The sequence below is a fragment of the Mercenaria mercenaria genome, chromosome 1 (genome assembly GCF_021730395.1).
Source record: "Mercenaria mercenaria strain notata chromosome 1, MADL_Memer_1, whole genome shotgun sequence".
Lineage (NCBI taxonomy): Eukaryota > Metazoa > Mollusca > Bivalvia > Venerida > Veneridae > Mercenaria > Mercenaria mercenaria.
Genome location: NC_069361.1, coordinates 32,145,085 through 32,157,649, shown reverse-complemented (window position 1 = coordinate 32,157,649; position 12,565 = coordinate 32,145,085). Strand labels below are relative to the sequence as shown.

General features: G+C 34.6%; 1 protein-coding gene across 1 annotated transcript in view; it reads left to right on the top strand.

Annotated features, from left to right (window-relative positions):
- Positions 1–12,310, top strand: part of LOC123541889 (tyrosyl-DNA phosphodiesterase 1-like) — a 39,336-nt gene extending 27,026 nt beyond the window's left edge. Inside the window, exons 10-16 of the mRNA XM_045327514.2 lie at positions 325–492; positions 2,821–3,082; positions 4,182–4,297; positions 5,064–5,171; positions 5,853–5,955; positions 6,623–6,728; positions 11,538–12,310. Coding sequence (XP_045183449.2) covers positions 325–492; positions 2,821–3,082; positions 4,182–4,297; positions 5,064–5,171; positions 5,853–5,955; positions 6,623–6,728; positions 11,538–11,617 — 943 coding nt within the window. The 3' untranslated portion in view covers positions 11,618–12,310. The remainder of the gene's footprint in view (positions 1–324; positions 493–2,820; positions 3,083–4,181; positions 4,298–5,063; positions 5,172–5,852; positions 5,956–6,622; positions 6,729–11,537) is intronic.
- Positions 12,311–12,565: the final 255 nt, after the last annotated feature.

Here is a 12,565-nt window from a genome sequence, read left to right as displayed (position 1 = left end):
TGAAATTATTTTAATTTTGTAGGCATGAAATTTCATGGTTTTACGCTAAAACAGTTATTTTCATGGGGGTATGAATAGATGGATTTCAACTTTTAAACATAAAACTAAAAAGAACTAATAATTTTCCACCTACATTAATGGTGGGGAAGGAATTACCTAGTACTGTCATTGTCAGTCTGACTTTATGGAAACTTAAGCCTTACCAGAGATTCAAATCTGACCTTGTATTTGGAATTCTTCTGAGTACTAAGACAATGGAGGTTGATGAAGGTATTTGTGAAGTTAAATCATTCAGTTTATATTACTATTACTTTCCATTTACAGGATGTGGATAAGTCCATTGTTTCCAAGGTTACCAGAGGCTGGTAAAGATAAAGGTGATAGTCCTACACATTTCAAGAGAGATCTTATAGACTACTTACAAGCCTACAAGGCTTATCAGCTCAAAGACTGGATTGATTATATATCACAACATGACATGTCTACAGCAAAGTAAGTCTCATATGTACAATTTCTATTTTGATTGATAATCAGTTAATCTGTACCCTGCTAAATTTCTAAAATGGACTGGTCCATCATTCAATTTGTGCAGTGCCACTTATTATTCAAAGGGGTGTTCACTGAAAATTTACTGACTGAATAGTGAACAGTGCAGACTAAGATCAGCCTGCACAGATGTGCAGACTGATCTTGGTCTGCACTGGCTGCAAAGGCAGAATCGCTTGCCTCCAGCAGGCTAAATGTTAAAGAGAATTCCTATAGTTTTTTTCCTTTCATATAATTTTTTTAAATTCACATAATTATATGATAGGAAAATGTGTTCTGAAAACAATGAACAAATAAAAACAATAGGTCACCAGGCTTGTTTTTGTGAAAAATTGCTTTGAACACACCCACTGTTGCTGAAACTGCCAGCGATTTTTCAACATTTTCATAATTTTCTGCTTTTTTATAAATACCAACCAAAATATACATCCAGGCAGCACAATACGGTTTTTTTCTTATTACAGATTTTATCATATACTTACTTGATATCATAGTCATATTTGTAATACTCTATCCTTACAATGATGGGTACCAATGAAAAAAAATATTGTTTCATATTTACTTTTGTGAACTTTTTTCAGTGAAAAATACCCATAGTGAAGAATATTTTTTTAAATTTTGAAAAAACTCTTTCATAGAATTTTTTCCTTTTTTTTCTTGTGTATAGATAATTGTATTGTGAGCATAAAAATGGTTAAAAATGTATGGGTCACCAGGCTAAATTTTATGTTAAGACCGCTAGAATACAACACCTGTTCAGACGGAAATGGCGCGAACCTGCCCAAATTGATTACATGTATGTCTGCTAAAAGTTTAAAAAAAGTTTTAAAAATTCTTAATTCTTTCTATAATTGCATACTAAATAATCTGAAAGGTGATATTGTCTTATCAGTACTAAGTCAATTATCTTACATTATATGAACAACACTGTCTTTATACTAAAATGCGATGTGAAAACACAACCACAAAAATAGCAAGATACCTGTCAGGCATGATACATGTCAATACAACATAAACCAGTATCAACATTTGATTACTGATATAACTTATCAAAAATGTTATTTCATTCAAGATTCCTCATATTTAAGATTGTCTGTAACATGTTTCAACAAATGTTGACTTCAGTTCAGTTTTCCATAGAAAGTGTCGGCTGCGCAGGAAGATGCGCATAAAAAACTATAGGAATTCCCTTTAAGGAAATTTAATACAGAGTCATTAAGCCAAGCAAAAAGAATACTGAAAATTATTCAGTTAGTCTAGTAAACAGAAATTGTTTGGATCAATAAACTTGTTTGTCCATTATTTTAGAATTTTTATGAGACAAGTTTCAAACTGTAGCTTCTGATTGGTTGATTCTGACTTCAGTCTTGAAATTGACCAGTCATAAGGTTGTATTTAGAGACTGGTCTCCAGTCTCAGTTTTATAATCATGGAAACAAGGCTCACATAGACTGCTGCTGTATCAGAGTCATTGAAGCAGTCACACAGTGAAAAATAGTGAAAACTGAAACTTGTTTGTTGTACACAGATATTGTTCTCAAGATGTAACTTTATTAAAATATTTGTTCAACTAGGAAGTGTATTTGTAGAAAAGGTATTTTTTTATCAAAGTTTGTCAGTAATAGAGGTTATGATGTATTTTTATCTTATAATGTTAACACTGATCTGCCTACTGTAATATCATTCATTTCATAAGGGACTAATTTTTGCAATTTTCATGGTTTAGTCAAAACACAAAATTGAATTCCAGGAAACAAATAAAATTGCCATTCATTTTATATTTAGAATTTGTAATTTAGAAATTCATATCCTCACAAAATATTCATTTTAGGCAAAAGCACAAAATGTCATGCTCCTGGAATTAATTGATTCCACAGTATATGATAAATTAATTCACTTTGACTTCTAACTGGTATATTATCAGGATTTTGGAACCACATTTTCTTGAGGTCCCATACTGCTTTATATGTTATGTAAAAATGGATTAAACAGTCATTCAAATATAGATAGTGCAGATAATTCCACGGTTAGAAAAACACGACATGAACTTTCAGGTGCATACTCACTGCAGTAAAACGGGTTAAGCAGAAACAATAGGTTAAATGAAACACAATTTGCAAATATCTAAAAAAAAGTATAAACAAAAAGCTGACACTATCATAAAATGAATGCATTTTAAGTTTATCTTCCAAATTTAATACAGCCTTGTAAACAAAATAAATTATGATTGAGCCTTAAACATTGCCGTATACTTGTTACTGTTGGTATTTTCAGAGTTGTGATTATAGGATCAGTACCAGGGAGACATATAGGGGACAAGGCAAAGTCTATGTGGGGTCACCTGAAACTTAGGAAAGTTCTACAGGAGCATGGTCCCAGTCAGGGGACAGTGAAAGCCTGGCCAGTGATTGGTCAGTTCTCTAGTATAGGGTCTATGGGACCCAGTAAGGAGAACTGGCTATGTGGGGAATGGCAACAGTCATTGTCAGCAACAAAATCGGGAGCTGGACCACAGAGTAATACCAGGTTACAGCTGGTGAGTTGTTATTGTGGACTCTAGTGAAATACCTTGCTTAAACTTAGACTTGCATGTTAAGTACTGCAGGTGAGCTACTGTGATCACCCTGTGTCTGTCATCATGTATTCAACAATTTGACTGTTAACTCTCTAGTCACAATTTTAGCCAAATCTTAATAAATGAAACTTATATGTATTCAGAATATTACTTTTGATAAAATCTTAACATCTAACGTCAGCAACTAGGTCACTAGATCAGTTAGATAAGGAAAACCTTGTTAACATTCTAGAAGCCACATTTTCTGTTTGACCTGTCAAAAATCAAACTGCATAAATTTGTGTCTGCTGCATGTCTTCTTGACTGCTTGAAGGATTTTCATAAAACTAGCTTTTGTTGTTAATCTCATCAAGATGACTTGTTAAGTGTATAACTCAGGTAACTAAGACCAAGGTCAAAGTCACATTTGAAGGTAGAAAGTCATGGTCAGTACATATTGCTTTCTCAGCATCAAAGTGGTGTCTGAGGGAATTAAACACCTTTAGTTTTAGGTCTAGTTTCATTTTGTCTATTTACCTAAATGTCTGTCTTTATTTCAGTCATTGCTTCAGATAGGACACTCTGTGGTGGAGTGGTTATGGTCACTTGCTTGCCCTTCACTGATGTAGAATTCTTTTAGTGAGCAAGGAATCCAGCTGTCTTGTGGAAGGTTGGTGGTTCTACTCAGCTGCCCAGCTGTGATGAAATAATGCTCAGAAGGGCACCTAGGGTCTTCCTTCTCCATAAAAAGCTGGAAATGTTGCCATGTGATCTATATTGTATTGGTTTGACTCTAAACCCCTCAAAAAAAAATGGTTCATCTTGTTATAATGCTATAAGTACAAGAGATATATTCATGAAAATGGTAGGCAGTTTAGAGAATATGCAGGATTTGTTATTGGGTGTCAGTGATTATTTTGCTACATTAAAATGGCTGTTACAGCAATGAAATGTATTCCTTTAAGGAACTTCATTCGCTTAGCAATATTAATTTTTATTTCTCAAAGTTCTTTTATTAATTCAAGCTTGGTGTTACCTCAGATATTTATCTTTATTTCAGAAAAATATTTTCTAATTCTAGATATTTCCCAGTCGGCATAATGTACGTCTGTCGTTAGAGGGCTATCCTGCTGGTGGAAGTATACCATACAGTGCAAACACTGCCAAGAAGCAACAGTTTCTGCATGATTTCTTTCAGTAAGGAGACCCAGTTATTTTTATCAAAAAAAGATATCTGTTTGTTTCCATGTAAGGTCCAAATATCTTCACTGAGTGAATACCATATGAATTATTTTCTCAGATGGAATTACCATCAGATAAGATGTAAGAATTGATGTTCACAAGTGAAAAATAATATTTTGAACTTATATGTAAAGCAAACATTTTCATTCTTATTTTCAATGGTTTTTATCAAAATCGCATTTTGATTAGTATGAATATACATGTATCATCAGTATTCATTTTGGTGGTACATTTTCCACTGGAAATTTAAGCATTTTTCACATTCTTTTTAATTGCATTTTGACTCAATTAGTCAGTAGATTCTTATAAAATTTGCATGATATTTCAGCTAGCAGAAATGTGGAATAAAAGCTGCATATATTCAGAACTTTTTGTGAGTTTTGAAAAAGAATATATCAGAATTTTCATGGGCTTATATTTTGCACATAGATTTTCCTATGAAAAGTTATTTGGCTATAAAGATAAAATTATTAAAGATGCTTTCAAATTTGATAAAGTTCCAACTTCAGCACCTAGAGATATATAGAATGATGTATGTATATAATTTACTTATGCAAAATTTACTGGCAAAATTTAGAAGAATTTACTGAAAACCCTTTACAGAATTGATGTGTTGAACATTAAATAAACTTTACTCATTGACTGTGAACAGTTTTATGGTAGTTTACAGTAGTTTAATATATATGTGAGTTAGAAACCCAGTAAATGACTATTTTTTCAGTGTGTGGAAGTCTGAAGGTAGAGGAAGAAGTAGAGCTATGCCACATATCAAATCTTACGCAAGACCCATGCAGGACGGATCTAAAGCTGCTTGGTTTCTTGTTACAAGGTAACATATCTAACTGACATATTTATATGTAATCTCTTCATTAGATACTGGCCCTCTCTGCTGTGGGTTCAAAACTCGCTCGGGGTGTAGAATTCTTTCATTTGAGGAAGACATCCAGCTGACTTACAAAAGGTCTTCTGCCAAAATGAAAGTATGTACTGAAATGGGGTTGATATGATGTTAAATCTTGCAAAAAAGTCTCTGCCATCATTGCCCTTTTCACACATTCTAACTTCTGTTGATTTCAGATACTTTTATATATTTTGTGTGCTTAATGAGATGGCCAATGATTCCAGCAGTGTTTTTATTTATATTTTTTTTGTAGGTGTGGTGGTGGGATGCCAAATTAAATTTCATGTTTTTAATTTTTATTCATTGAGATACATTTCATAGGCACAAACTTTTTATGGTTTAGACCAAAACAGCTGTTTCTTGAGGATATAAATACCAGGATTTCCAGTTTTGAACATAAAATGAATGGTATTTTATTTGTTTATTAGAATAAAAAATTTTGCAATGATGCAAAAAAAATCACGAAAATTAGTCCCCTGCATAATATTATATCAGTAATTTCATAAGATGTACCCATAATGTGGATTATATTTAATACTTTTAATGTAAGGCACTCCTGTAAGGTAGACAAATTCCAAAAAACGCACTAAAATTATGTTTTTATTTCAGTGCTAACTTATCAAAGGCAGCTTGGGGAGCCCTGGAGAAGAAAGGGGCACAACTCATGATCAGATCATATGAAATTGGAGTACTGTTCCTGCCAAAGTTCTTTGTAAGTTGGTCTGACACATTTATCTTATAATAAGATACTTTAATATCCATTTTAGCTCTACTACTCGAAGAATATGTAGAGCTATTGGACTTGCCTGTGAACCGGCATCGGCATTTGCTTCGGCGTCACAAGTTGTACTGAATTATTTTGTTTCATATGGAAGTACATTTTGTATTATATTACATTTTGCCGCTATAGTGGTATTGACAATGCTTTAGAAATAGTAGATAAATATTGTTCATGTTCATGTTCTGAAATCTGAAAATTAAATTTTCACAGGCAGTATGTTTATACTTCATGTTTATAATATCATATTTGCAAATTTCAACAAAAATAAGGACAGAAATAAAGATATTAGAGCACTTCACTACAGTGAAATTCTTATTGCCATAGATATTTTGTGGTTTTGCCCCCAAAAAATGTGAAAATTTGAATTCGTGGGTTTATCTTTTTGAAAATAAAATGAATGGGCATTTTGTTTGTTGCTTTTTGATATAATAATTGAAGGAATCACTAAATCTACAAAATATTTGTGCTCATCCTCCATCCCCTTGTCAATACAAATGATTTCTCAGTACACTATATTTATTGTCAGAACTAAGTCTGAAAACTAACTGTCCACACTGAACTTTCAGTGCTGTTTGAAATATTCAGTCTTATCTTGCAGGGTGAAGGTGAGATATTCCCAATCACATCTGATCCAGAGTCAGCTGCCACCACTAATAGATTTCTTCTTCCGTATGATCTACCTCCAACAATATATGACAAGAAAGGTATTTTAATTATGGAATATTTGCCAGAAATATTGCTAACTACAGTATAAATCTTTGAAACTTTCAACTTTTTAATGTTATCAGTTTTCCGAGTACCTTGATCACCAATACACAGTTAAATCAACTTTTTTTATTGAGATAAAATTCTTTGATGTAGTTAGAATGTCTATAGCCCCAGGTGTTTTACAAATATCTGAAACATTTTTATTCTGCAAAATAGCAGACTGTATAACACCTGTTATCTTTAGACCTAGAAGGTATATACAGTTGAAATAGCGGACTTTTTTAAAAACTTTTATAGAAACTATAGTCACATATTTAGTTAAAAAGATCTTTGATGCTTAATTTTCTAATCTACTAATGCAATTTACAGCATAAGAAGCAATGTATTAAATTCATTTCCTTTTTTGTGTTTTTAGCTCACCTGTCACATAGTGACAAGGTGAGCTTTCGTGATCACCCTTCGTCCGTCGTCAGTCCGTCCGTGTGTGCATCCTTCCGTCCGTCAGTCTGTCAACAATTTCTTGTCTGCACGATAGTGGTTTCATTTATGATTTTATTTTAACCAAACTTGCACACAACTTGTATCACCATAAGATCTCAGTTCCTTTCTTGAACTGGCCAGATTCCATTATGGGTTCCAGAGTTATGGCCCCTGAAAGGGCCAAAATTAGCTATTTTGACCTTGTCTGCACAATAGCAGCTTTATTTATTATTGGATTTTTACCAAACTGGCACACAACTTGTATCACCATAAGATCTGGGTTCCTTTGTTGAACTGGCCAGATTCCATTATGGGTTACAGAGTTATGGCCCCTGAAATGGCCAAAATTAGCTATTTTGACCTTGTCTGCACAATAGCAGCTTCATTTATGATTTGATTTTAACCAAACTTGCACACAACTTGTATCACAATAAGACCTTGGTTCCTTCCTTGAACTGGCGAGATTCCGTTAAGGGTTCCGGAGTTATGGCCCCTGAAAGGGCCAGAATTAGCTATTTTGACCTTGTCTGCACAATAGCAGCTTCATTTATGATTTGAATTTAATCAAACTTGCACAAAACTTGTGTCACCATAAGATCTTGATTCCTTAGTTGAACCGGCCAGATCCCATAATGGGTTCCAGAGTTATGGCCCCTTAAAGGACCAAAATTAGCTATTTTGACCTTGTCTGCACAATAGCAGCTTCATTTATGACTCGATTTTAACCAAACTTGCACACAACTTGTATCACCACAAGATATTGGTTCCTTGAACTGGCCAGATTTCTTCATGGGTTCCAGAGTTATGGCCCCTTAAAGGTCCAAAATTGGCTATTTTGGCTTTTGCAGCCATATAGAGACTTCATTTATGGTTTTATTTGATACAAACTTCCAAAATAACTTCAACAACAATAATTCTTGGATTCCATAACAAATCAGATCCAAGGGTAGGTTCAGTGTTATTTTATATCTGATTACCTCCCCTGATTGTAATCAAAATGGATTTATATCAGTAAGTACTTATAGGACTTATTTGAAATTTCATTATTGTCATTAGTTGGACTGAGCCAGTCAGGGTAGATAACTATGGACTGATTTTATGTCAAATTACCTCCCTTTATTTCAAATTAAAATGGGTATATCTTCGTAACTAATGATACTGATCTTAAATTTCATTTATATCAACAGATTTATTTGGCAGATCCTTCTTTTGTTCACTTACAATAATTCTTTTTTTTTTAATTACTTTCCTTTTAGGTTACTATAAATAGCTTATATTTAGTAACTTTTTAGCCCACCATCATCAGATGGTGGGCTATTCAAATCACTCTGCGTCCGTGGTCCGTCGTCCTTCCGTCCGTCCGTCCGTCATTCCGTCCGTCCTTCCGTTAACAATTTCTCGTTATGGCATCTCCTCAGAAACTACCAGGGAAATTTTGACCAAACTTTGTCAGAATGATGTATTGGTACCCTAGTTGTGTCCCCCTGAAAATCAGACTGGTTCAACAAATTTTTAGTAAGTTATGGCCCTTTGTTTATTTCTATAATTTACATAGATTTATATAGGGAAAAACTTTGAAAATCTTCTTACCCCAAACCACAGAGCCTAGGGCTTTGATATTTGGTATGAAGCATCATCTAGTGGTCTTCTACCAATATGATTCAAATTATTTCCCTGGGGTGTAATATGGCCCCGCCCCGGGGGTCACATGGTTTATATAGACTTATATAGGGAAAAACTTTGAAAAACCTCTTGTCCAAAACCACAGGGCCTAGGGCTTTGATATTTTGTATGTGACATCATCTAGTGGTCTTCAACTAAGATTGTTCAAATTATCCCCCTAGGGTCAAATATGGCCCCGCCCCGGGGGTCATATGGTTTACATAGACTTATATAGGGAAAAACTTTGAAAATCTTCTTGTCCAAACCACAGAGCCTAGGGCTTTGATATTTGTAATGTAGCATCGTCTAGTGGTTCTCTACCAAGTTTGTTAAAATTATCCCCCTAGGGTCAGATGTGGCCCCGCCCTGGGGGTAACATGGTTCATATAGACTTATATAGGGAAAAGCTTATAAAAACTTCTTGTCAATAACCTACAACATTCAGATTTGGACCACATGTATGGTTTTGAGTGGCAAGATGAACCTTGACATGAGTTGACCTTGATTTTGACCTAGTGACCTACTTTCACGTTTCTGTAGCTACAACCTTCAAATTTGGACCACATGCATAGTTTTGTGCACTGAAATAAACTTTGACCTTGACATTGACCTAGTGACCTACTTTCACATTTTTGAAGGTACAGGCTTCAAATTTGGACCACATGCATAATTTCGTGTTCCGAAATGAAATTTGACCTTGATTTTGACCCAGTGACCTACTTTCACATTTCTCAAGCTACAGCCTTCAAATTTGGACCACCTGCATGGTAATTCTACCGAAACAAACTTTGACCTCTACATCGACCTAGTGACCTACTTTCACATTTTTGAAGGTACAGGCTTCAAATTTGGACCACATGCATAGTTCTGTATTCCGAAATAAAATTTGACCTTGATTTTGACCTAGTGACCTACTTTCACATTTCTCAAGCTACAGCCTTCAAATTTGGACCACATGCATGGTTTTGTGTTCCGAAACAAACTTTGACCTTTACATTGACCTAGTGACCTACTTTCACATTTTTGAAGGTACAGGCTTCAAATTTGGACCACATGCATAGTTTTGTATTCTAAAATAAAATTTGACCTTGATTTTGACCTAGTGACCTACTTTCACATTTCTCAAGCTACAGCCTTCAAATTTGGACCACTTGCATAGTTTTGTGTACCGAAATGAACTTTGACCTTAAGATTGACCTAGTGACCTACTTTCAGATTTTTGTAGCTATAGGCTTCAAATTTAGACCACATGAATAGGATTGTGTACCGAAACAAACTTTGACCTTGATATTGACCTAGTGACCTACGTTCACATTTTTGAAGGAACAGGCTTCAAATTTGGACCACATGCATAGATTTGTGTTGTGAAGTGAAATTTGACCTTGATTTTGACCTAGTGACCTACTTTCTCATTTCTCAAGCTACAGCCTTCAAATTTGGACCACTTGCATAGTTTTGTGTACCGAAATAAACTTTGACCTTAAGATTGACCTAGTGACCTACTTTCAAATTTCTCAAACTACAGTCTTCAAAATTGATGCACATGCATAGTTTTGTGTACAAAGAACTTTGTCCTTGAAATTGATCTAGTGACCTACTTTCACATTTCTCAAGTTACAGCTTTCGAATTTAGACGACATGCACAGTGTTGTGTACGGAAATGAAATTTGACCTTGAGCTAGTCAGTAAGTCTTGAAATTTGGAACACACAAAAACGACACATTGGTGGGCGCCAAGATCACTCTGTGATCTCTTGTTTATAATTGGCCGTAGGGAAAAACCGAGACCACTTTTCTGTGGTACAACATGGATGGTTCCTCCAATTTTTAGGTGTATTTTGACATATCTGTACCTTGTAAGAATTTTTTTTTCTTTTTGGTTAAATTTCTTCCCTTTGTTGTTACTGTCCTTTAGACTTAGATATTTTTTCTGAGGACCTTCTTGTCCTCAAGTGCAATGATAACAGGTGAGCGATATAGGGCCTTCATGGCCCTCTTGTTTTATTTTCTTTTTACATGATGCATAATTTCTCTCAATTTCTTTGAAAAACAGTACAAGAACTTAGTGATAAACTTGATAAAGTTTTAATCGGGAAATTCAATAGTGACAGCGGGATATGTAAAACATTAGTTTCATGGGGCCTCCATGGCTGAGTGGTTAAGGCCCTGACTTCAAATCACTTGCCCCTCATTGATGTGGGTTCGAGCCTCACTCGGGGCGTTGAATTCTTCATGTGAGGAAGCCATCCAGCGGGTATACAGAAGGTCGGTGGTTCTACCCAGATGCCCGCTCATGACGAAATAATGCAAAGGGAGGCACCTGGGGTCTTCCTCCACCAACAAAGCTGGAAAGTCTCCATATGACCTATAATTGGGTTGATGCGATGTTAAAACCTAACAAAGTATACATCAGTTTCTAAACGTTAGCAGCTTTTAGAGGATTGACCTCACTTTTAGATATTTTGTGAAATTATGGCAAACAAAATGAAGATTTTATATACACTTTCAGTATTAGAATAATGCCAAAAAAGAGCTGTTTAAAGCTGAACGAAAGATGTAAGGTGGAATATCAGCCATTGCAGAGTGTAACACTTTCTTCACTACATGTATTATCTTCCTATATCTTAAAACAGGTATGCACTCATTTTTGTGTATTGTTTTCAGATCGTCCATGGATGTGGGATATACCATATATGGACTTACCAGACACAAATGGAAATGTATGGTGTCCTTTCTCAAAGTGAAGAGATCCTATTCTATACATCTTGGATTTGAAGATAGCCAGCCAGAATAGAATCCTGTGACACACACATAGTTTATATGATGAAGATGCTTTGAAAAGCTGTCAGATGAGCTAATCATTTAGACTGTAGAATTATAAAAAATCAAATGAAGACATGCCAATGCTTAGAAACAAGAAATCGGCTGATCAAATTGGAGACTGTTTACAAGAAAAGCGTTATAGTTTCTAACCTAATCATTTAAATGGTAATATTTATGTTAAGTGGTTAGTAAATGACAACAATATAATGGATAATGTTATGGTGTGCAGTATACATTTATAAGATATCTTGGCTTTTAACTCTTGCCCTGCTAAATTACCCTATAATGAACTTGTCCATCTTTCAATTTGGACAGTACCATTAACTGTTGTAAGGGATGCTTACCAAAAAGATTCAGACTGAATTGCAAACAGTGTAGATCTTGATCAGACTGCATGGATGTGCAGGCTGATAATGATCTACACTAGTCGCAAAAGCAGAATCAATTGTGTCTGGCATGATAAGGGCGAACAATGAAGTCTTCCCAACATACTTGCTTTTAAAAAAAACAGCTCTAATTAACAAAATGTTCATTGCTTTTTTGATTTTTCTTTTGCTTAAAACTGATGAATTTGAAATTGTGCTTTACATGAAATAAACATTATGATCAAAGTACTTTTATTGTATGGAATTAATTTGCATAGCATCGTTATCTATTAGACCAAAAGGCAGTGTCTCTTCATGACTTAAAGACCTGCTCCAGTCCTACCTTTTAACCTTAAATTGTCACTGAAAAAGCATGAAAATCCTGACTATGAACAGTGACGCCTGTCAAAATAAGAGTCCGTTTTATATGAAATTCTATATAAAATACCTCTTGTTTTGCATGCTAAAGTGTGGCTTGTGGTCGTTAACTGTTACCAATTGTAA